The 25,217-nt window shown below is 42.1% G+C and overlaps 1 protein-coding gene across 1 annotated transcript; it reads left to right on the top strand.

The window, feature by feature from the left end:
- The first annotated feature begins 340 nt into the window (after window positions 1-340).
- Window positions 341-22,875, top strand: RPA1 (replication protein A1). Its single transcript, XM_038157667.1, has 16 exons — window positions 341-407; window positions 662-740; window positions 1,241-1,349; window positions 2,191-2,279; window positions 6,847-6,930; window positions 8,156-8,288; window positions 9,266-9,368; window positions 10,476-10,544; window positions 10,685-10,877; window positions 11,967-12,106; window positions 13,705-13,853; window positions 15,131-15,263; window positions 16,543-16,719; window positions 18,020-18,127; window positions 21,395-21,481; window positions 21,854-22,875. The coding sequence occupies exons 1-16, from the start codon at window positions 366-368 to the stop codon at window positions 21,959-21,961; spliced, it is 1,803 nt and encodes a 600-aa protein (XP_038013595.1). The 5' UTR covers window positions 341-365; the 3' UTR covers window positions 21,962-22,875.
- Window positions 22,876-25,217: the final 2,342 nt, after the last annotated feature.

The following is a 25,217-nucleotide window of genomic DNA, read 5'->3' as shown; positions in this document are numbered from 1 at the left end:
TGCGGCTGAGTGAGGGGGCCATTGCGGTGAGCGGCTCGGCGTGGGCTGGCACGGACTTGGTCCTGCTCAGGGTGGGAGGTGACAGCCGCGCCGGGGCACTGGGTCCGGCCCGGTCCCGAGGGGAGAAGCAGGCCCGGAGCGGGGCCTGGTCCCGGGGGGTGTCCTGGTCCAGCGGTGGCGGCCACACCCGCGTCCCTGGCTCTTCCTCGGCAGTTCCTCCTCAGCTCCTTGGTTGCAGCCCTTCATGGGTTGGGCGCGATGGTCGCAGGCGCCCGAGCTCATTGATTCTGTGGCTCGGTCCCTGTGGGTGGCGAGGCGTTCCGGTGGCACTTTCCTGAGCGTCTCTTTCGTTTCTGCAGGCCATAATGCAAGGGGAGGAGGTCTCCAAGCCCGTGCTACAAGTAATCGTGAGTACTGTCCCTTCCCTCGGTGGCCCATGAGGGGTCCTGAGCGCAGCCAGACTTTCCTCTGCAGAGAAGCCGAGCAAGCCTGCTCTATTCTTAATTCTCTTCATTTTGTGCTACATTACTTGGGCTATGCCCTTGGTATTACTGTTCAAAAAAGCCGAATAGATAAGTCGCTTGTTGTTAATGTCATTTTCTGTTTTTGAGAAGTTTCTGAACAAGTGTGAACTGACAGCCTGGGGTTTTTTTCCCTGCAGAATACACGGGCTATTGCCACAGGAACTGGGCCCCCACGTTACCGAGTGCTGATGAGTGATGGGGTGAACACCCTCTCCTGTGAGTATGACCAGCTGCAGTGAGGTTTTTCTAAGTGTGCAGATGCTAAGGGTGATGAAGTTCCTGCTCTGGTGACTGGATGCAAAGTGATGAAATAAATATTGAAGGAGAATGTGGTTTCTCACTGGGCCGCAGACTCTGAAGGATGCAACTGCTTTTTGTCACTTAGGTGAAGTCTTTGACTTTTGGAACCTTGTGAAATATTAGCAATCAACTTATAATGAAAGTACAGAAGCCTATGCATGTAACATTGATGTAAAAGTAATTTAGCTTAATCTTCCTCTTAGTTCTGTGATATTCTAGCTATCACTGCACTCTGAAGTGTGGGGAGTGAATACAGCATACTTTATGGTCAGTTTTGGTGACGTCTTAGCAGTTGCACTGTTTTCTTTGTCGAGTTGTAGATCCAGTGCAATACTTGACTGGCTGGAAAAGGTGTGGCAGCCCCTTTTAAAGCTGACATTGTGAATTGTTTCAATATTTTCCTTCTGCTCCTGCAGCCTTCATGTTGGCAACACAGCTGAACTCCCTGGTGGAAGAGGAGCGCTTGTCAGCCCGGTGTATTTGCCAGGTTAACAGATTCATTGTCAACAGCCTGAAAGATGGAAGGTATTGGTGATAATCTTTAAGTTCAGCCCTACAGAAAGGCAGCTGCACCAGTGGGGGCTCTGTGCTTTGTGACTAAGCAGAGGCCAAGTGCTTTTGGTTGGGATTATCTGACAATACTCAGGCTTTAGGGTGTGAAGGGGGAAGTCCACAGCACCAGTAACAGAAGAAGTAAATTGCAGAACGTGACTCTAGTGGGATCAGATGTCTCTGGTACACGGAATTAGTAATATAAAGTTTCCAGCTGGAGTACTCCAAATACTTGTACAAAGTTTTCTTACAATTCTCTGCTATTGGAAAAAAAAAACCAATAAAGGTATCTTGTTACTTAGGTGTTGTGGAATCTGGCCTTTATTAGAATTTGAGGAAATAGGATAGGAGGAAAATTTGAGGGGATGGGATATTGCAAAATTAGAAGGGATCCAGGTGAAAATATAACAGAAAAATTGTGTGTATGTCTAGCAGGATATGAACTGAGGTTTGTATTCTTTTTATTCTGGGGAGACGACAACACCTTTTGAGGCAGGGAATAAAAATCTGGTATGGTTCAGCTACTTTTAAAACACAATGGTTTCCCAAGCTATTTTTGGTGTCTGTTCAGGCCTGTCCTTGATGCAGTGATATCAAGTGTCCTTGATATTGTTTCAAGCTTACTTGTCCCTCAAGAGAGGGCTTAGTTGACAGGGGAAAGCTTTTGTCTCCCAGATCCTTCATCCAAAGAATCAGCCTCTTAATGTTTGGTTTTCTCACCTGCTGCAAAGGATATCCAGAGATGGGAGCTGCAGAGGGAGTGGCAGTCTTTAATTGCTGCTTTATTTGCTTTATTTTCTGCTCTGTGTTGTAGGAGAGTGGTGATCCTGATGGATGTAAACGTCCTGCAAACTGCTGATCAGGTTGCTGGGCCTATTGGCAATCCCCAGCCATACAATGAGGGTGAGTAGCTGTAAGTAAATACTTTTCTGTCACCTCAGAGCCTTTCAGCTTCTCTTCTTTCATTTGAAAAAAGCAGGCAGACACGTTCAGGTTTTTTTTTATGCCTGGAATAGTGATGCCCGGATCTTGAAAATCCTTTTTGTTCACGTCACACAAACTGGGGTTTGTTCCTATTTTAGTAAACTCTGCACCGTGGCTGAAGCTTGAGTCTCTCCATGGTGTTTGGAGCATCCATCCCTTATAACCTTGACAGGTTTTTATGGTAGTGAGTGGTCTCTACCTCGAGTTCCAGTAAGTAAGCGGAAGCGATTTTATGTCTCCTCATAATGAGTAATCAAATAGATTCTAATTTCTCCTGTCTGGAAAGAAACAGGAGGAGGAAGACGGAATAATGATCTGTAAAAGTCTAAGATGGCATGGAGGGGATGAATAAAGAATGATGAATCTCTCTCTCTCTCTTTTCTATGTTCCTTTGATGCTCTTTAGCTCTCGTGCTGTCAGGCAGTGGTTGTAAAACAAAGGCTGCACCACACCCCTAAACTGCACAGTTAAATGCTGAAACTTGTGGAGGTAGGTGCCAAAAATTGGCACAGGTTCAAAAAGCAATTAGATGTGAAAGAGAAATCCATTAAAGGCTGTTAAACATAACAATACATCCTCTGCATGAATGTTAGGTGCAGGAAGCACTAAAACTTAGATTGTTCCAAGTACATAGACAGAGAGACTGGTATGAAAACAAGGAGAGCACAGAATTCCCTAAGCACCCATTCCTACCATGCCCAGCTGAAAAAGAATTGAGGCACTGGGTGGACCTTAATCTGACCTGCCATGAATCCCTTTGGATCTGTTATGTTGCATAAATAACTGTGTTCTTCACTTCTGTGTGCTGAGCTTGCAGTTCTCATGCAAATGGTTTTTTAAATTAAAACATTTTTCCCTCTGAGAACGTTCAAAAGTCTGTTCTGCTCTTCCAATTCTGATCTTTTAAAAAGGAAGGAGAATAATAAGCACTTAAAGAAAATATTTGAACAGCTCTGTTAGTGATGTATACACAGATAATGGCTGGAATTTAATAGCAAACAGCTCTTCCTGAAGATATTTTTTTTTATCCTGAGTGAAGTGGACTAATATATTTTTATTACTAAGGGACCACACATTAGTGGCAAGAGTTTTCTGTAGAATAGTTTGGACAAACAGCGGTGGTAGGTACATTGCTCTTCTGGTTAAAAATCTATTCTGTTGCAAAGGCAAAGACATCTTTCTTCATTAACTTTTTCCAAGGGAATTAAGAGGGGCGTATGTTAAATGAGCCTAAAGAATCCTTTGTTCCTTTGATAGTTACTTAGCTAATTGCTGTTTAAAAAATGTGTTGACATCTCAGATTTTATGGTTTAATCCCACAGTTGCTGTAGAGACCAAGACTTTCAGAATAGCTACTGAGCAGACTGTTTTGTGCCTTTCTCCCATTTCCCTGCTTATGTGATACAAGAGCTTGTGAACTATAGTGTTTTTCAGTTATATTGTTGCTTAGAAACCACTGAGAACGTGGTATCTGACAGAATTGAGCTGAAAATATACCTTTAACTATAAATCCTGGTAAAATTACCATTACTTTGATCAAAGTTGTGTTCTTCATTTGGGCTTACAAAAATACTCTGCAGTGAAGGTTTCAAATCTAAACTCTTTTGGCGATGTTACAGGTCTGTGGTCATAGTATGTGTGGGCTTGCACGAGGTAAAAGATGCCAAAAAAGATGTGATGTGTATTTCATTTTAACACTGATCTTATTCTGACGACTTCATACCCTTTTATTTGGTACTAAATAAGGCTTCTGATACAGAAGATGGTAATAGTTTAGATTAGGTAAGCTTTAACCCAGCCTTGCTGCTCTGAAAGCTGCAAGATTTGTCATGAAGTCCTTGACGAAATGGCAGAGGTGTGTATTTCAAGTTGCATAGTCTCTAAGTTCCTGTATATGTTAAGAAATTGTATTTTTGAGGGACACTCAGCTAATGCAAAATGAGCGTCTTAAATGTACTTCATGGTTTCTTTTTTTTAAAAAAAAGTAAGTTCTGGTATTTTAAAAATGTATCTTTTAGCCCTACTTTTGGTTTTCCCTGAAATACAGATCTCAGACTGCCAGACCTAGGATTAAGGAATATTCTTTCTCAGACTGTAATAGCACAGTGGGACCCAGGGGGGTGAGAAGCTGGCTTTTGGCCACTTTACATGGGAGCAGTAGGTGGTTAATCTGCCTAACAAGGAAGCTGGAGACACAATCTTCTTATTACAAATCATAAAAACTTTTCAGGCAGCCTCTCATAATAGTATTGAAAATTAAGACTGAGCAGTTGAGTTCTTGTTGAAGACTGGATGGTTGTGTTATTACTGTCGTTAATCTCATTCAAATTACTCTGGTGCTGGACTTTCTTTTCACTTTGACAATGACTTGCTACTTATGTTTAACTTCTGTCATTAATCTTTCCATGTTGAGATGTTTATGTACTTGCACGTTCACTTGAACTCCTTCCTCTTCCCCTTCCCACTGCTGTGATTTAGGGGTGTGTTGTTTCAAAGTGCATTTTTTTTCCCTTCTCTCCCTTCCCTGCTGCTCAGTTCTGGGGCAGGTCTGGTGTCATGGCACTGTGGCAAAACCTCTTGGTGACAAATTATTGGAAGCTCAGGGCTCCTGTTACACAGTTATTGCCTTTGAGTGGGCTGTGGGGCAGCTGCAGGCAAAGGTCTTGGGTTTGCCTAATCTACCATATACAGCAGAAATGTGAGCAGGTATTTCAGCTGCTTTTTTCACCTCCTGCTAATAAAAACTAACAGCAAAAACCAGGCAGCCTCCTCGGTTTTCTGAGCACTTTAAGTGATCTGTAGGCCACCAGCCACCAAAAATCACAGTTTAGGAGTCCCTAGGCTCTGCAAGCGAGAAAATTGGAGAGATATTTCTGCTACTTCTGTATTTGAACACATGCACAGATGTGTGAATTTATTCTTACTCTGTTGAGAAACACTCGGCTGTGGGTAGGCAGCCATTAAAATGTGAATTTGTGTTTCATAACGCACACGTGTTCCAATGGATGTGGTGGTCTTTGGTTTGGTTTTCGGTGGAGGTTTTTTTTTTAATCACAAATTCCTACAGAAAGAAACATATTTGGAACAAAAGTAATAAGGAAACCTCTTGCTGCTTCATACCCACATTCTGTTCTTCCTGAATATTCCTCCCCTGACCAGACATATTTTTCTCTTAATGCGTCTTGTTGGGTTTTTTTCCACCTTCCCTTGCACAAAATGAATTTGGGTGTGGAGTGTTGACCCTCTGAGCACCTGAGGCCACGGAGCAAGGGGGAGACCTGGCTCCTCCATCTAGTGGAACCTGCAGTAAATACACATTTTGCAGTTTGACGTCACGCTGTTGCCAGGGAGACTGTCACCAGTTCACTGATGTGACTCTACTGCGGCAAGTTAAGAGATTGGGGTTTGTGCAAGGACCTGGATTTTGGATTAAAAATAACCAGGGGGTTACCTCTGTAGACTCTGCCACATCAGGCAACACCTCACTGGGGTGTCCTTGTGTTGCTTCTGCTCCATTCCTGTACTTGGGTGCCATCCCTCTGTCCTGGGATTCTCTGCTTTTGTTCCTCATGGTGCTCTCCAGGCTTGGTCTGATCTTCTTTTCCACTTTCTCTGACCATATTCCTCCTCACATCCCAAATCACAGGGGTTTTTCCTGCTCAGGCCTAGGTCTCCCTGCAAAGCAAGACCTTAAGCATTAGTTGTGTCCAAAAGGACAAAAATGTTGGATATTTTCTCATCTAGAGGCAAATTATATTGTAAAGGAATTCAAATTTTTGAATGGGAAATTAGTCTTTTAATGGACTTTTACTTTAGATACGCCTGTCTGCTCTTTGCCTTGTAATTTATCATTAATTTAGAGCAAGTAAAAGTCCTGAAATCTGAAAAAATGGACACTGTTCTTACTATGGCATCACTTTGCTCCCTAAGCAATTTACTGCTGTGTGTCAAGTGGGGCCCTGGTGAATTCTGAAGTGATGGCTCCATCACCCCCGCATTAAACATCTTCATATTTCAAAAATAAAATGCAGCAGGAGTTTTCTTTGTCTTGGGTTAACTTCAGATTTGACTTTACCCAGTGGATTTTTGGCCCTTTCTGAGTGATGAGACAGAATTCTCTACAGTTTTTTTTTATCATAGCTGTTAGGTAGGAGCAGAAACTACCTGTCAGAGCAATAGCAGCTGATAAACACTGAAAAGTTGTCAAGATTACTTCAGGGCTGTCCTTTTAAATCACCATCAGCCCTGAGTTCTTTCCAAGTAGAAAGCAGGTGCTTGAGGAAAGAGATCTGACTGGAATTCCTTCATGGTAATGTTCAACAGATAGCTGGCTGCTCCAGTGTCTTAAATACCTGGATTTTAGCATGTTCTCAGTGGGTTTAATTAATTTTTTTTATTTATTTTGCAAGCAAGTCTTATTTCCTAAAAGGGTCCTTGTAATTAATGTGCTCCCTACTCTATGGTCTCTTTCCATTTTAATTACCAGGACAAGGGCAACGTTCTGCAGCTCCAGCAGGAAACCCAGCAGCCAGCAAACCACAACAACAAAATGGCAATTTGTCTGGAGCAGGTAAGAGTCATCCTGGGCAGGAATTCTGATATGTGATCAGTGAGAAACTACAGCTTCAGTTTAAATAAAATCCTTTCTTTAGTGGTGTTGCACAAGAAACTCTCCATTGAGGAGCAGCCCATAGCTTGACAAGGTGAATTATCTCAAGAGAACTGGTTATAAAAGGGGGGAAAATTTGTCCCTTTTCTTCCCCAAGAAGAAAAAAAGCCCAAAAACCCCAACTTTATTCAGTTTACACTGCATTCTTGAAGCAGTGCTGTGTGGACACCCAAATTAGGCTGCAGTTTGGAGCTGGCCACTAACTGTGTATATTACCAGTGCTGAGATAGAGGCCAAACATTTTAGGCAATACACTGAATTTATTTGATAGTACATCTAGAAACATGTTTTTTGATCAAGATTTCAGTGAGATACTGGAAGATACAGTCAATTTAAATGTCAGCCTTTAGACTTCTTTTTTTTTTAGCTAAAAAGTTGTCAATCCTAATTCTTGGTGCTACTTTAACTTGTCTGCATTCTTTACCCCTGTGTTTAGGAAGGATTTTTAAATAGTAAAATTTTGACATTTGCTTAGAAACTTGCAGCAGAAAACAAGCTTCTCCTTCCTTGCTTAAAGCTGATCACAAGAGGTTTTTTTGCATATACATTGACAAGTTTGAGGTTAGAATTAGCAGTATCACTTCATGTCAAGAAACTATTTGTGAGGTGTTTTTCCTTAGTCGTTCCCCCGAGTGGTGTCTTCATCTAACACTTCCCATCCCTGGAAGTGTTCAGGGCTGGGTTGGATGGGGCTGAGGGTGAGGTTGTTTGTGGAAGGTGTCCCTGTCCCTGGCAGGGGGTTGGAATGAGTCATTTCCAACCCAAACCCACCCTGTGATTCTGTTATTTTAGAGAATTTACTGCTAAACAGTTGTTTGCCACTTAAACTCTGTTCAAGTGGTTGACTCTGGACACATCTCCACTTAAGTGCAAGCACTCCAAAAGGTCTGAAAGTGTCTCTTCTGCAGCATTTCGCAGCCTAGAAAACACTTGTGACCAAGAGCAGAAACGATGCAACAAGCTTCCAGCCCCTCTGTGGTGCCCACATGGCACAAAGTGTTCCCTGGAACTTTGCCAGTGTGGCTCCCCATGCCACGGTGGGAAAGTTCTGCACCCTGAGTTGGTTTTAACCTGATTTTTGTGTGTGAGGCTGAAATCCTCCCTGCTCTGTTGTGGTTTTTGGAAGGTGCTGCTGCTCCCAAGTACCACGCTCCCTCCAACCAGTTTGGAAAAGCGAGTGCTCCCAGTGCCCTGAAGACACCTGGGGGGTCTCAGATCAAAGTGGTGCCGATTGCCAGCTTGAATCCATACCAGTCCAAGTGAGTTCTTGTGGTTTGCCAGGCCTTGTTCATCTCACAGGCGTGAGGGAACAATAGCTTTGTTTTGATTTTCTATGTGTGAGCCTCTGTCAAATAATTCATTGAGTTCTTTGGATTTTATTGGTGAAGTTCAAACAAACCAACCCAACAGCAACCACAAAACCACCCAGAGATACAAGCAGAAAACCTTCCACAGAAACACTGGTGGGCTTTGTTTTGTTTTTATGGGGTTTTGTTTTGCTGTTGTTGTTTTGGGTTTTTGTTTAGGGTTTTTGTTTTCTGATTTTTTTTTTCTGTGGCAAAGGGTGTTCTTTTCTTTCTTTTTTTTTTTATCTTTTTAAATTGCATCAACACTCTTAACAATCTGAGATTTGCCTTCACATTGTCTTGGTGCAGTTGCCCTGCTGAGCTTGATAGGTTTTTAATATTTTAGTTGAAAATCGATTGACTTGTCTGGGATTTTTTTTTTTCCTAAAGCAACCTTCATTTTGGTAACTTAATGACAAAACAGCTCAGTAAGCTATTCACTTCAGCTACTGAGCTGTTGAAAAGCATGAGGATGTAATTATTTAGTGAATGACATTTTTAAGTTATGCAAACTGATTTGATTACCCAAGTTAAATGCGAATCCTATAATTGAGCTCTTGAGTTCTGGCGTGGCTTTTCAGAGCAGGCAAACTGCTGTGTGAGAAATGTGCCCTAGAAGAGTGAAAGATTTGAGGCCTGCTTCTGTGCAGAGGGATTGTTCACTATTATTATCATACTGGATGCTTTATGGCTGCTTTGTTGCCTTCTCTACAACTTTCTGTCTTTAATGGTCTAGGCCATTAAAACAGAAAGCAAAGAGTTGCTGAGGTGCAGTGGGAAGATTCTGGCTTTTAAATAGTCACATTCCAGTTCCAAAGGTTTGCCAAGTCAATCTCTTCTTTAAAAAGATGCAAAGAGATGCAGAGCAGTGATTTCTCGAATGATTTCAGGTGGACCATTTGTGCTCGCGTTACCCAAAAAGGTCAGATCCGCACGTGGAGCAACTCTCGTGGGGAAGGAAAGCTCTTTTCCATAGAGCTGGTTGATGAAAGTGTAAGTGTCATATGTTGAGACAAAGATAATGTATGCCAGATGCTGATGAACCTTTCATAAAGACAGAATAGAGGAAATAAAGTGCATTTTTCGGAAATGATTTTTTTTTATTACAACTGAAACTTGTATCCCTGCATTCATTAAGTTGCACATCAACGTGCCAGTTTTTATCCAGAATGAAGTCTTAAATGTGCAGCATTGCTGATTATTTTTCATCAAAGTCTACAGTGTGTGACTGGATTTTTGCAGCTTCAAAATAGAGTTGTTTATGCAAACTGACAACCTAATACTGAGGGTTGTGGTGGTTTCCTGTAGATTGAGAGTGACATCTCCTCCTGGCTGAGCTACACCTTACAAAACAGGGAGTGAGAGGAGCATTACCTCCAAGTTACAAGCTTTCAATTTTCATGAGGAAATTGGAGTACAAATTATTGTAACACTGAGAAATCTCCTCTGTGATTTGTTTGGGGAATGGTATCTGGTTAATCTAACTGAACTTGCAGTTTGTCAAACCTCTTATCAAATTACAGCCTTCTGTCGTGAAAACAAACAAGATTCTGCTAGATTATATTGAGTGTAAAATGTGAGGTTAATAATGTAACATTTTGTCACCAGGCATTTGTTTTCTCTGCATAGTGTCTATTTTTTTTTAAACAGTGTTTATATCTAGTGAGGGTATAATTGTTATTAATTCTTACTTATAGACATATCTGAGTGGGAGCCATCACAATATACTGTGTGCTAACTTGTGGAGCTGTGGGGTGTATTTGAATTTTATTTCCTCACTGCCAGTTTTTACTGGCATTTTCAGAGGTGTCTCTATGATGGATGCACTTCTTATGCCTTTTATTCTGAAGCTGTAGATGTACTAATGAGACTTGAATATGAGGTTTGATTGTCAGGTGTAGAATATGTCATTTGAGCTCTAAGTACAGATGTGAAGAGAATGTTGTTTGTTTCTCACACGCCTGGAGCTACCCTGGCAGACCCCACTGTCACTGCAGGACTGCTCCCACTTAACATTGCAAAGATTTTTTATTTTTTTTTCTTCTTAATCTTTTTCCATGCCAAATTTCACTTCTGACCAGCTCCCCTATTTTCCTGCAGGGTGAGATTAGAGCTACTGCATTCAATGATCAAGCAGACAAGTTCTTTCCACTCATTGAATTGAACAAGGTATGGTAGCTTTGTGCTTTCTTAGACTGACAGGAGCTGGGAAAGAGGAACTTGAGCCTAGCAAGGATTTTTAAAGGTGAACACAATCTATTTTCCCTGGCTACTGATAATATCCCCTGTTTCATTGCTTTCTCCTGTAGGTATATTATTTTACCAAAGGCAATTTGAAGACTGCTAACAAGCAATATACAGCTGTTAAGAATGACTATGAGATTACATTCACTAATGAGACTTCAGTTGTGCCCTGTGATGATGCCCAGCATCTTCCATCTGTTCAGTTTGATTTTGTATCCATCTCTGACTTGGAGAACACGCCCAAAGACTCGATTGTTGGTCAGTCAAAGTAGAAAAATGGCGAATTTTAAAGCTTTGAAGTTTGATTTTTGTGTCCTGAATTCTGGGCAGGTAGTGAGCATGGGATGCTTCGAGTGTTGTGATCTCTTAATTGAAGTCATCCAGTGATGGTTGCCATTAAAAATTCCTCAGGCAAATTTCCTGTTAAGATGATTTTGCCTGTTTTCTAACAATATATAGCAATTATTCTTCAAACTTGTGCTTCAAACTGAAGACAGTAGGTGATAGTTGTTTATTGTACTGTGATCGCTGTTTTCCACAGAAAAAGGCTGAAAGAAAAAATGCCCTTGCTCAGCATGTGTGCATTTCATACCTTCTGTGGTCTTGCTTTCTTTCACTATCTAATTATCTCTGTAGTGATTTTGGCATAATTCATTGCATCCAAGTCCAAGTTGCATGACTGTTTTGGCTTGCTGTATGAAGTATTGGAGGTTTGTTTTTCTGTAATTCGTTGGGCAGAGTACTCCGGAAAAATCAGAGGCTTGGGTGGGGGCGAGGGTTCTCAGGTTTCAGAGGCACAAGATGCCTGTGATTCAGAGACATTCAGCTGGGAATTTTAAAGGTAGATGGGTAATATTAAAAGTGGTGTATTTTTAGGGTCTGCACAGGGGATTGCTTCAGCTCTTACCACCTGAGCGTGCAGACTTGTTAAAGTTGCAACTTGTAATTGCAGAGTTACGTGGAGGCACGAGCCAGTTGTTTCATTGTGTTCCAGTCACTTTGAAGGCTCTTGCTTGTGCTTTAACAGCAAGTGTGTTACATGATCAGGACTGAAGTCCTTTGACAGAATGTGATGGGAAAAGATAGTACAATGCCTTGATCTCTCTAATGTGGTGAGGCTTGCATTCATGAATATCTTAATGACTGCGTCAACAAAATTAAAGCACTGAAGAGTTCTGTAGTGGAACATTCCTACCATAATACACTTAATTTCCATATCAGATTTCATTTCAATAGGGAGCTGGGATACAAGGTAAAAATCTGACAGTAGGTTTGAATTCTTCTCTTGTGATCTTGTGTTCTCCAATTGTGACCCTTGAGTAACTCTAAATTGTAACTGTTTCTCAGATGTAATTGGAATTTGCAAGAGCTACGAAGATGTCACTAAAATTACAGTGAAAGCTAACAATAGGGAGGTTTCAAAGAGGAACGTGCATCTGATGGATACATCAGGGAAACTGGTGACAGCTACACTGTGGGGAAATGAGGTATGTGCTCTCTTACCTGCTCTTAACAAAGCTTCCTTGGTGTAGGGCGAGGAAGTGCTGTTGTCACCTGAGATGGGCACAGCACTGCCACAGTCCTGGGTGTTCAAGGATCAGAGGCCGAGAGAAGGTGAAAGACTGTCTGGTTGCATTCAGGTGTGATGTTCTTACCTTTCCCTGACAAACTGCTGACATGATCTGACTAATGTGTTCTGAACAACTGCAGACATTATGTCTCAAGCCAAAATACTGAAAGTAACGGGCTCCTGGTTTAGGAAAGGGTGTGAGCTGCAGTTTGATGATGGAAAAGCCTGGTGGCTATGGCTGTCTCAGATGAGATGAATTTTATTTGTAGGATGGGATACATGTTACCCCTAATGAGCAGGTTGAGAGGCTCTGTCTCAGACTGGGAGTTTAAAGCGTCAGAGCCTTTCACTGAAAGTTTGAACAGTTGCAGTGAACTGTTTCCTTATCTTTTTAACAGACTACTTTGTTTTCCACTGTTGTTATAGATACTTAGGGATTTATGTGCCAGTCTATAAAATGGGAGTGATCCTGCCAGCTTGACAGTGATGCTTTATGGCTAAATGATCAAGTGCACTGATACTGTAGGTACCTAAACACCATTAACCATCTGCTGATACAGATGAAGTAAACTGAAGTTCAGTATTGCAAAGCCTTAAGATTTAACTAGGTTATAATAGGAGAGACTACTGGTATACAACTCCTGGCATAACTCTTCCAACAGAGATCAGGGTCTGCATTTTGTAAAGTTAAATCTGTTTGCTTGCTTGTAGAATAGAAATATCAATTAGCATTGAGGGGGAGTGATGTATGGCTTGCAGCTGGCACAGTTAGGGTTAGAATCTGTATGTCCTTTACAGCAGTCACTGCCATGACTCCTGGGATGTGTTTTCTATTCTTTTTGCATCTCATGGGTACAGTAAGTACTGCTTCAACTCCAGCTCATTTGTTATCTTTAAGTACATGAGCCTCCCCTTGCTTGCTGAGTGGTGTGGGGTCCATAAAATCTATACCTTTCAAACCCTCTCTCCTGCCATGAGGTTCTTTGTTAGTGTCAGACTACTCAGGCGATGGCAGTTGAACAGCATTAGAGCAGCTTTATGACATAAAAAACAAGATGGAAAGTTGAGTAAAAATGTTTGGTCAGCATAGCTGCACTTTTGTGTAAGTGGTAGTAAGATGGACATGATTGGCTCAGTGAAGCTGAGTGAGTTGTTTCATCTCCTGAGGAGTCTGATATGAACAATTAATTTTGTTTGCATTCCCATAACACATCTCCCTTCCTAAAATCCTGGTGTAAAGCTGCTGGCAGAGGGGACCAGTCCTTTCTAACAAACCCGTGGTGTGATTTAAGGATTCTCTGGTTCCCCAGGAAACAGGGTGTTAGGATTGCACAGAAAATTGTCACCTACCTTTGCTTAAACTCCTACTGACACCATTCAAACCCTTACCTTTTAGATACAGTGGGGCAGTTTGATTCAGGTTTGGTCTCTTGTCATGATCTGTGAATTATGACACAAGTTCAGTGCCTTTCCTGTAACGGGCTGCTGCTGCTCTCTGGTTTTTCACACATGCAGGCTGAACAGTTTGATGGGTCCAGACAACCTGTGATTGCCATCAAAGGAGCCCGTGTCTCTGACTTTGGTGGCAGAAGCCTGTCTGTCCTGTCCTCCAGCACAGTTGTCATCAACCCTGATAGCCCAGAGGCTTTCAAGCTCCGAGGATGGTAGGAGTGTGTTTATGTTGCTTTGTTTCACCCTCCTGCAGAGTATTTGTTTTATTTTGTTTCTCTGTGCTTGAGCAGTGTGTGTAGCACCGAGGGAAGGTGGCAGAGGCTACGGCTTCCAGGGCTGCAGAGGCTTCTCTGGCTTGCAAGCCCTAGAGCCTGGAAGGCTGTCCTTCTTCAGTTGTTCAATTCAACAAACTTTTAATTCCATGACAGACCTTGAAAAATTGAAATCGGGCTAGTGCATGCTGACCCAAAGCCTTGGAAGGCAGCATGAAATCAGGCTTGACCAGCTCTACTTTCTGAGGCTTGATCTGAGAGAATGGTATTTTTTTTCCACAGGCTTTTCCATTGTGTGGAATCTGATACACACTCAGTTAGTGTGGAGGGACTGTTTGACATCTCTCAATGTCTAGTTCTTGCCAGATATTTTTCAGATAGCAAAATAACTCTCTTATTGTCAGCAAAACAAAGCGATTTCATTGTTGCTTCTCCTGTGAGTAGCTGTTAAATTGTCTGTTGTAAGTATGAATGTGGTGAGATGTGGTGTGTGTGTGTGAAGAGGGTTAAGTGCCAGCAGCATCAGACTTGTGAATCCTGAGTCTTCAGATTCCAGTTACATCACCCAAATGTGGATGAAATAAATGGCATCCTCCATTTGTCATTGAGCTCTCTCGTGCTTCAGAGGCTTGTTGGAGATAAAATTGATTGTGGGTCTGAGCTATTACTGTCACGCTTTAATTAAGCTCAATCTTGGAGCCTCGTTGGTGTGTTTGTGAAATCACAAAGCCCATCACAACGGGAATGCAGTGCAACCTTTTGCTGAAGAGCTGTGCTTTCTGATTTTAACAGAGGAAGCATAATCTCTTCAATGCTATTTGCTTTTTCTTTCGAAGCTGCTGCGAAGATAATGGTACCATGTAATTTAATTTTAATTATGGAAATATCTTGATGCCCTTAAATCTTGTTATCTGGCTGCCTCTAAGAAGTGTGCAGTGCGTGGTTTGACCACTAGCTGGCAAACAAATTGCAGTTATATAGAACAAAGCTGTCCTCCTTTTGTGGGTTTATAAAATACTGTGCTAATTAAGTCAGACTATTAACTTATTCTGAAATGCTATTTTTGTTTGCAATATACACATATTACCGTAATTGTTTCCTTTGCAATCATTGATAAAAAATCCCTCATGTATCGAGCACATGAAAATAAACGTAAGCTTTTGATAAGTCTGTGTGGTCTGCTCTCCAAAAATAGAAGTGCATCTCTGTGGTTGCAGGTTTGACTCCGAGGGGCAGCTTCTGGAGTGTGCCTCCATCTCTGATGTGAGGGGTGGGCCAGCAGCTGGAGCAAATACCAACTGGAAAACTTTGTTTGAAGCCAAATCTGAGAACTTGGGACAAGGAGATAAGGTAAGGCATGGCCACTCGGTACAAGCTTTGTGTATTGGGGAGAAAATAAAAAGCAAGGCTTTGTGCAGGTATTCTTCTTATTGAAGTAGTCCAAGTTGAGCAGTAGGTGTTTACTGTCTTGGAATTTATGCTATTAATTAATATTATTGTTTTTCGAATAAATCCAAGCTTGTTGCTGATGCAACATGATACTTTGTTTGCAAGAGAATTTTGAGCCTCGTGTAAATGAAGGGAGGATGTTTTTACCCCAAAGATGTTCAAAGAAGCAGCACAGAGTGTTCTAGGAGAAACAGGTGCATTAGGAGGAAGTGGTTTTCAAGGGTGCACACTTGGTCAATAGAAAAGATGGTAATAAACCCCAGGTCCTTGGCTTTTCATTCCAGAAACCTCTCTAGACTTAGGCTGGTTTTTTTGGGGTTTTTTTTTGTTGTGGGTTTTTTTGGGTTTTATTTTGTTTGGGTTTTTTTGTTTGATTGTTTTGTTTTGTGGCTTTTTGTGGGGGTTTTTTTTGTTTGTTTTGGGGTTTTTTTGTCTCAGACTTAAGTGCTAAGCTGTTTGGGATACACAAGAGCTTCTATCCATGGAAAAAACTTTTAAAATCATAGAATGGTTTGGACTGGAAGGGACCTTAAAGATCACCTCTTTCCAAACCCTCTATCATGGGCAGGGATGCCACCCCTTAGATAAGGCTCAGGGTCCCATCCAGCCTGGCTCTGAACACTTTCCCTGTAATTCAGCTATTTTCTGTGACAATTTTTGCCCATGCTTCTTAAGCAACCTCTGTTTTTCTGCTGAAAGACTTGACCGTGGTCTTAAACCATTATGATGATTATTTTAGTGTGGTGAGTGGGTATTTGGTTCTGTAGGCTATAGTTTAATCAAATGCTTATCTGTAACACTACACAATAGGCTTTCTGGTTTTTGTATTGGTTCCTGAAAGAAGCATAGGAAAGTGCAGAATCTTAATCCTGTGAAAAAGTGCAGATTTGAACAGACACAATGGAGAATCAAATATGCTTTATCTAAAGAAGACCTAGCAATTGGAGTTTCCTGCAATGGAAACACAAAATAATCTTGCTGTAGGGGCTTTATTAACATAATGGAAGCCTAAAAATTATTGCAACAGAGGGGTTGATTTACAGTTTCCCAGTAATCCATAGCTGTTAAGCTTTCAAATCCTAAATATCCAAGTATGGTCGCCTTGCTTTTGTAGTTAATTCAGAACGGGGGGAAACATTGAGTATTTTGAGGCTAATGTTGCACACTCACTCTCTCCCAGGCAGATTATTTTAGCTGTGTGGGCACAATTGTACATCTGCGCAAAGAGAACTGCATGTACCAGGCGTGTCCCTCTCAGGATTGCAACAAGAAGGTGATAGACCAGCAGAACGGACTTTACCGCTGCGAGAAGTGTGACCGCGAATTCCCCAACTTCAAGTACCGCCTGATGCTCCTGGTGAGTCCCCGGACCAGACTGCAGGGCCTTTCCTGCCACGTTCCCAGCACAATCCGAGCAGGAAATCTTTTGAAGGAACCTTGTCTGTCCAGTGCTGCCTGTGAGTTGCAGGGTGTTTAGCTGCTTTGTGCGCCGTACCTGAGTGAGGGGATGTTTCATTGAGCTGATTAGCAGTTTGTTTTCCTCCTGCTCCAATTAAAAGCTTTTCTCTTTGCCAAAAAGTTGCTGCTAGCTCAGTTGGTTCTGGTTTCCAAGTGTACTATGCAGTGCAGAATACAGATGGCCTCCGCCTCTTCAGTAGTGAAGATAAACTGAAGTAAAATGGCATTTCTGGAGAGCAGTAATTGCACTTTTACAGCTGCTACCTATATTTAGTACAGTTTTTTTTTTGGTAGGTATTGTTCTGCCTCGTGCTTTAATGGAGTCTGCTTTAGAAAGTTGTCTGGGGATTATTATTGTGATGCCCACTTACACCATAGGCATTGAACTTTCTCCTGTTTTACATTATGAATTAAGAGTTGTAGCTGCTTCTTTGAAATGCTCTGCCAGGTGGGCATGCAGAGAGAAAGGAACTATCCCTGCAGCCTCCTTAAAACACGAACTGCTTCTGAATAATTTTTATCAGATGACTTCTAGGAATGCATGAACTGCTTTCCATAGCAGAGTCATTCTTGTCGAATATATAGAGGATGCTGAGGGTACACTCGAGGCCTTCAGAGCAGTGTCTCCCATTTCCTCATTCCTAATTGTCAAAGCAGCCAGGAAATGCATGTAGACTGGAAATTGATCTTTTAACTAAACCAGTCTTTTAATTGATCTATTAACTTTTAGCTATCTTAGAGTGTTTTGATAGTTTCCTCGTACCATAACATAATGTTCCATGAATTTATGCTCAAGTATTCAGGTATGTGCAAAGTGAATTCAGTTTGCAGGGTTGCTGCTGTGTTGTTGTTCTGGGATACCTGTTCCTGCTCATGGCTCTTCAGTGGCAGCAGGACACAGCTGAGCTTCCATCAGTGTTGTCCTGCTGTGATCTTGTTGGCCTTTCCCTGTGGTTCAATCCACTGCCAGTGTTAACTTGTGTTAAGTTATGGACATTCTGTGGAGCTTAAAAAAGGTAGGAGGTCACTGCTTTCCACCCACAGGGATTGAAAGGACACACAGGTCAGGCTCTGAGAGTTACTGGAAATTTAAAACTCTGTAGCTTTGAGTTATTTTTTTTTTCTTTTGTGTTGTCTTCTTTCTGGAGGAAAAGGCAACTGGCTGAAATAACCTTTTGGGTTTTGTTGTTGTATTCTAGGTGACCATTGCAGACTGTTTGGAATATCAGTGGGTGACTTGTTTTCAAGATACAGCAGAATTCATTCTTGGCCAAAATGCAGCTTTCCTGGGAGAACTGAAGGAAAAGGTCAGTCAATTAGCTTGTTGTATTTTTACTGTTTGCCTTGAAGTTGAACTACATTTCATTCATCCTCTATTGGGCTGCCCTCCGATATCTTGGTGGGGTTTTTTTTTGTTTTTTTGATCCTTCTGGTAAGGAAATATTCTTGTAATGTTTTGAAGGCAGCTCTGGCAAAGGTGTAAGGTTTGTGTGGAGCACCAGTGCTGATGCACCAGAGAGCATGGTCTGGTATTTGTGTGAATGAACAGCAAACATGGCAAAGGCACTGGGGCATGTTCATGTACTTGCTGTGGGAATTAACACCATTTAAAATACATAAAATAATGCCATATGAAAGAAAGGGATATTCTGCTTCATTTGTCACGGATTTGATTTGCCCTTTCTCTGGGTGAGAGGCCAGCTCAGCTCAGCCCAAGGTTGTCCTCCAGATGTTGGCCTTCAGTATCTTTTACAAGTTCACAAATCATTGCTTCTCCCTAGCCTGAAGTTCTTGGCAGGGACTTGTTTACTCTCCTCAGGATTATTTTCCACAGGCCATCTGCCTGAAGAACAGAGATTTGCCTGCTTTCCCCCATAGTTTGCTCCCACAGTCAGTCTGTCTCCCCCTGAGCTCTTTTGGCTGCTGAAAGCTGCAGATCAGCCTGTCCTCATCACCTGAACCTGGAGAGGCAGCTGCTCACTCCAGGGTTGTGCCACAGCCTTTGGGGGACTGACAGCTTGAACAGTTTGGCTCCTGTTGAAAACACAGCCTGGTTTATCATTGTACCTAGATAGGAAGAATCTAAAAAAACCACCTAGTTTAGCAACGAATGCTGACAACATTACCCCTGATGTGTTCCAAAAATTTGTTTACAAAATCAAAAAGTTCTAGAACACTTTGTATGTATCTTCGTTTAGTAGGCAGGAAGCTTTTTGAACTGATGTGTGTGAGCCCACTTTTGAAGGCTCTTTTTTCCCCCACCAAATATCAGAATGTTGTGGGTCTCATGAAGATCACAATTTGTAAAGCAGGTCATTGGCAGAGGTGCTGAAGTGATCTTTCTGTGCAGATTAGAACAATTTTTAAGGTTTTAAGTCATTAGACACTAACAGGCAGTATTATCTTCCCTTTTGTCACTGTGTGCTTTTCTGCTGCCTTTGTCTTTCTTCCAACCAAAATAATCTTTTCCTGATTTTTTTTTTTTAAACTTGTGTACTGTATAAAAACTGTGTGGCTTTGTTTTGTTTTTAAATGACGACGCGGAATGCATGATAAGTTCTTGAATTGCATATGAGCCTTGCTGTGCTCCCAGGCTAAGGCTGGTTGATTCCAGGGCTCCACAGATATCCCAGTTGTTGGTTAACCCATTGCTTGGCTCTGGGAGGGAAATGAAGCAGGAGGGGTTGTTGAGGCTGTTGCCTTGAGACACTGTTGTAGACCTCTGTTTCTGCAGAGCAGGGCTGTATTTCCTGTAATATGGAATGATTTTTTTTGGAGATTTTCTGCACTCTGGCTGTCAGAGGTGAAGGGTACAAAGGTTGTGCTTCTGGGATGCTGAGTTTTTGTGGTATTACAAAGCCTGGCCACCTCTGTTCTGCAGGAAGATGTCTAGCTGGGGGGATTCTAATTAGACATGCTTGCACATTTCCATTTTCAGACATTCTTAACCTGTCAATATTTTCTTACTTCAGCCATGCTTAATCTCTGCTAGAGTTTATAAACAAAATTTCTTAGTCGCTTTTAATGCTGAAGAGATCTGGGTGGGGAAGGAGAGACAGCAGATCCTATGTACCAGTACAAACATGTAATGTCTTTTGAAGAGCTGCCTAATGGAAATGGCTGAGGATAGAAAATGGAACATAATATGGAGTGAGCCCTTGAGCAGGAATGCTTTGTGTTCCAGGAGAAATTGGTTTTGATTTGACACTTTTATGAGCCTTTAAAAATGGTACTCGATGCATTTGCAGTAAGCTTTTCTTAGTGGTTTTTCTCTGATAGAGCTGATGCAGTGTCTTGTGAAGTTGGTGGGAGTCTTTTCAGTGCTCACAGTATGGATGGAGTTCATGTACAGCCCGTGACCACGCTAAGCAGAGATACATGTGCAAGGTTTTTCATCTGCCTCTTGCCTGTGCTTGTTAGATACCAAAGGAGGTAATGTGGGGTAGCAGTGACTGCTATGCTGAGGGCATTTTCAACTCACTAATGGTTAGCACAGTTTGTGACAGAGCTGCAGAGAGGAGCTAAATGCTTTATTAAGCGAGTTTTCTTATCCTCTAATCCATAAGATGGCCAGAGGAAGGGGTTTTAATATTCAGGAGGGATATGCCTAAATTCTGTAATCTGTGAACCTAGCTGCTCCTGTTCACCTCCATTTGTTGTGCTTTTCTAAACCCTAGGAGAATCACTGTGTAGTGTAAAATAGTGCTGCACACAGTGAAAAACAGCAGATGTAACACTTGGAATGTGAGTGGAACTGGGGTGGATTCAATTCCAGATCAGATGCTCTGTCTGCTGCTGGAGTGACTGATCAAGTCAAGTGCATCTGGTAGATAAATGCATTAATAATTACTTGTCAGTATCATCAGGGAGATGCAGGATTTTTTTTTGAATGTCAGCAAAGGTTTTTACGACTCATATTTTTACAAAAATAAACTTTTTTTTTTTCCCACAGCCTCCACGACTTGCCTGCTCCTTTTCTACTGTTTTGACAAATTGTCTATTATAAATGATGATGATGATGTTTAGTGTTCATATGGTAATTAGAAGCAGCTTATGTTATAAATATGACACAGTCTTCTCATGGTTATTAAAGCACGTTCAAAACATGGATCTGATTTTTTTTATAGAACATTCTCCTAAATAGGCCTGTGTCAGGATGGGAAGGATACATGCAGCTTTGATGGATAAGCAGAAAACCAGAATGCCTAATAAGGCAATTAATAAGGAAATGGTTAACTCTGTCAGTGTTTGTGATCACAGCACAACACCAGAATTAGCCAGTTTGGCAGCTCCTGAAGATTTGTAGTATTTTTGTTCCTTATACCTGGTTGCAGATTCAGTGCAATTGTATGTTCCTTTGTTTAAGCAGCTAAAAAGTCATCACCTTTTTATTTTTAAAAACCTTTGAATTACGGGTTTGGCATCTAAAATGTGATGATGGAAGACTCAGCTCTGCCTGTGTGGGCCAGGTAGTTCCAGTGTTTTGCCAACCTCCCCAAAAGCTGAGCTGTTCTCAGTTTCATGGCACTACTGGGAGTGTCTGCAGCTGATCCCTGTCTTTGTCCTTCCCTCAGAACGAGCAGGCTTTTGAAGAAGTGTTCCAAAATGCAAACTTCAACACCTACGAGTTCAGGATCCGGGTGAAGCTGGAGACTTACAACGTGAGTGTTGCCCAAAAGGCAAATAATGGAACTTGTGGCTTTTGTAGTTCAGCTTGTCTCCATAGGAGGTGACTTCCTCCTCTTATGTTTGTGGGGAGAGGTTTCCCTTGCTCACAGAGAACAGAAGATTCCAAAGATCACACAAATACTGTCGATCTTGAGCACTGAGGGAGGGATCCTTGCTGCTCCCTCTCAGGCTCATCAAGAGTGGCTGGTTTCACATGAAAACAACATACCAGCTCTGGGGGCCGTGTTGGCACTCCCAGCTAACCCAGATAGCATGAGCAGTAAGTTACTGGGGCAGAAGGATGTTGGAACCAAGTGCCTGGAGTGCTTCATGTTCTTTTACATACTAAAATGTCTCTTTTGCAGGATGAGTCTCGTATTAAGGCCACAGCAATGGACGTCAAACCCGTGAACTACAGAGAATACAGCAAGAGGTTGATTGCCAACATCAGGAGAAATGCTCAGCTGGGATGAGGAGGCCGGCGCTGGCTGCTTGAGCCTAGACTTTGCAGGAGAAACTCAATAGATAACGTTACACTGACATTTTCCCCACCTCGTGTGTGACAATTGGGCATTAGTTACACCCAGTGTAGTGGGCTGAGTGATTTGATGCATTTCTCTGGAGATGTGCCCTGGGAAGTAAGAGTGCACTCTGATGGCCACCACTTTGTAACCTGTTGTGGTCTGTTAAACTCTGACAGAGCTGAAGAGGAATCTCCAGACAGATTGCCAAGGTCTTTCTTTAGAGAAACCACTCAGAATGTCTGAAGTAACTTTGCTCTCTTCCTATATGTAAAGCTGAATTATATAACCATTTTGTCTGCTTTGCAAGGGACTAGTGACAACCTTGACACTTTGACTTGTTCAGCAGAGGGCAGGAGGAGCAGTGTCACAGAGCTTTCAGATCTGGACAAAAGAGAACAGGTCTATTAGTACAAGTTAGTTCCCTTCCATAGAATTCAAAGGCTTTCACTTTCCACAGGTGCCATGCAGTTGTTAATGCTTGGAATGGCAATATGGTAGAATTATTAATCAAAGACATATCTCTTATATCTGAAGAATATCCTTCCTTCAGGGTTTAATAGACTGAGTCAGATGGGTCTGATATTAATCAAAATTGTCTCTTCTGAGGAAGGCAGATAAGCATTGACTCTCCATCCCCCAGGGAAATCCAGGCAACTACAAAGCATTGCTTTAGTTTTCTCTTCAATTAATACTATGGATTTCTGACTGATTTTCTTTTTTTTTGGCTCGCCCTTCCTGCCTATACATGTTTTGTATGTTTGTATGTTGAGTTTCTTTGGCTTTATTTGTAATGATGTTAATCAGAAAGAGGTCTTTAAGTGGGGGGTGCTTTGTTTCAATAAACACTGTTTAATTCCTGTGTAGTGAATTTTGCTTTCTTTGAACACCAAAGACTTCTCATTACTGGAAAGCAATTAATTAGCTTTCATAATAAGCATTCACTTGGGGGAGATGTTACCTTATTACAAACTCTAAGGTTAGCCTGAAGAATGGAGACTTCCTTGCCTGATGTTAACAGCATGGAAATGCAGTGATATTTTCACCATTTCTGTGCCTGAGAATGCTGATGAGCTGGCACTTCTGGGATTTTTATTGACGTTTACACAGCAGTCTAAAACTAACCAGGCTTTGAGATTTGTTCAGACATAGAGCTAGTACAGAAAACAGTAATTATGCTACTGGGCTTTTCAGTCAGCAGAGCATGCTAGCTCTGTGTGCTCCTAATCACATTAATTATGTGTTCCCTGGCTGCAGCTCACAGCTTGGCATTTGCTGCACAGCTCCAAGCATCCAGGCAGTGCTGCAGTGGGGCTCTGGTGGCAGAAGTGAGATTTATTTATTTATTTTGCTCCGTGGAGCACAGTTTCTTAGTGTATTCAGTTGGTGCCCTTTATTCCCTGTGATTTCCTGTTTGTCATCTCAAGTCTTGGTGTTTAAGTACTGTAAATGTCATTTCCATTGATGGACATGAAGCACATTATTCTGGGCCCATTAATTGCAAACACAACCTCTTCTTTTTTGGATTCTGAGGATCACGACTGGGTTCTTCTGCTGATGTCTTGCATTTTTTTTATTGAAGTATTTGTTTCCTCTGACCTTGCTTATAAAGCATTGACTAGAAAATTACAGTCTTCAGCACAGTTCTGGATTGACAAATGGTAGGTTAGTGGTGATAATCCATCTTTCCACTCTGCTAACCAGTCTTTTAGTACTGCTCCCTTCCTATCCCTCCTACCCGGTTTTAGGAAACTGGGAACAAGTGGTAGTGCACAATGTTCCTGGAGGCTCATTTCCAATTCCTGGGCCCATCCACGTACGCCAGGAAGTTTTTATGGGTGTTGTTTTTGGCAGGTGTTTGCTGCTCTGAGTGTGGCACACCTGCCTCTGCTGGGGCAGCTCCTTCTCCCGAGGGGAATTGCTGTGCTTCCACATTGCTGGGTTTATTGTGCCATCAGCCAGAGCACTAGAGATGCAGGGTATCAATGCTCAAGAGCATTAAGATATCTTACAGGATCAGCTGAATGACCTTGAGAACTGGAACAGAAAATCAACTTAAAACAGTTTGTGTGAAAAGCCATTTATTTGAGGACTAATAAAAAACAACCCTCTGCTCTAAAGTGGATGCTCATTAGTGACTGAAGAGTTGGAGGGTTTTAATCATGCTTTAATCAGCTAGTATATGATAAAAACATCAAGCTATGTGAGGCAAGGTATTTCTAGTGTAGCTATACAAGTGCCACAGCATTATATAAGCCTCTGCTGTGAGATCTCATCTCGAATGCTATGTACAGCTCTGGCCTGCAATGTGGAGAGGCAAAAAAGAAACTCAGCTGGGGCGAGTACAGAGGAGGACTACACTGCTGAGTAGGAGAATGAGGATCTTTTTTAGGAGGGGCCTGGAAGAGCTAATATAGCAGAATGAATCCTGAGAGGGGCATATGATTTCCCACTTATATAAATAAGATAAATGCCTCTATCTATCTTGCCTTCCTTCCCCTGATCATAGGCTGGAACTGCTGAAGGTAACTGGTTAATAAATTGTTTGTTAATCCCAGGAAAGTGAGGGCAAGGAAGCTGTGGAGGTGTCTCCATTCTCCTTCCACCTCACTGCCAGCTGACCACGGCCATCCAAACCCTGCAGCCACTGGCAGGAGCTGTGGAAAACTTCACAAAGGCTCTGGGCTCTTCTGACTATGCTAATTAAGTGAACTCACAATGCTAATTTGGATTATTGGCAAACTAGCCTGCGCCTTCCTTCCCCTCATCATAAATCTCCCCTGCTACCAATCCCAGGTTATTCTGGATGGCTTCTGCCATTACCTGGCCTGAATGTGTATTTGCTCAATTGAAAGGCTTCTGGACTTGTTCACAACCAGATCTCTGTGAGGTGGGGATTCCTGGGGCTGCTCTTGTTTTGCTTTAAATTCAATGTGCACAGCAGAGATGAAACTGGGAGGCTGCTGGTTTGGGAACAGGCAGGTGCCAAGGCAATTACACAAGAACATCAAGTTGTGCATGGCCGGGGAAGATCTGGAGCATGCTCTGCCGGGCCATGTTCAGGTAGTTTGCTGTTTGTCTTAATTCCCTCTGGTGGGATTGAGCTGTGTTTTCACTGGGTGTGAATTTTAAATGAGTTGTTAGTGACCCTTTACGAGTCCCTGGAGGGGAGATTCTGTTCGAGCCAGACGGAGTTTTTAAGATGCAT

The sequence above is a fragment of the Motacilla alba genome, chromosome 19 (genome assembly GCF_015832195.1).
Source record: "Motacilla alba alba isolate MOTALB_02 chromosome 19, Motacilla_alba_V1.0_pri, whole genome shotgun sequence".
Classification (NCBI taxonomy): Eukaryota; Metazoa; Chordata; class Aves; order Passeriformes; family Motacillidae; genus Motacilla; species Motacilla alba.
The sequence above is the reverse complement of the archived record's forward strand: the minus strand, read 5'-3'. Positions and strand labels throughout refer to the sequence as shown.

Coding starts and splice junctions, on each gene's coding strand:
- RPA1 (XM_038157667.1), top strand. CDS start 366: ATGCAAGGGGAGGAGGTCTCCAAGCCCGTGCTACAAGTAATC. Junction 10,545..10,684: donor CACTCATTGAATTGAACAAG/GTATGGTAGCTT, acceptor TTTCTCCTGTAG/GTATATTATTTTACCAAAGG. Junction 16,720..18,019: donor AGTACCGCCTGATGCTCCTG/GTGAGTCCCCGG, acceptor GTTGTATTCTAG/GTGACCATTGCAGACTGTTT.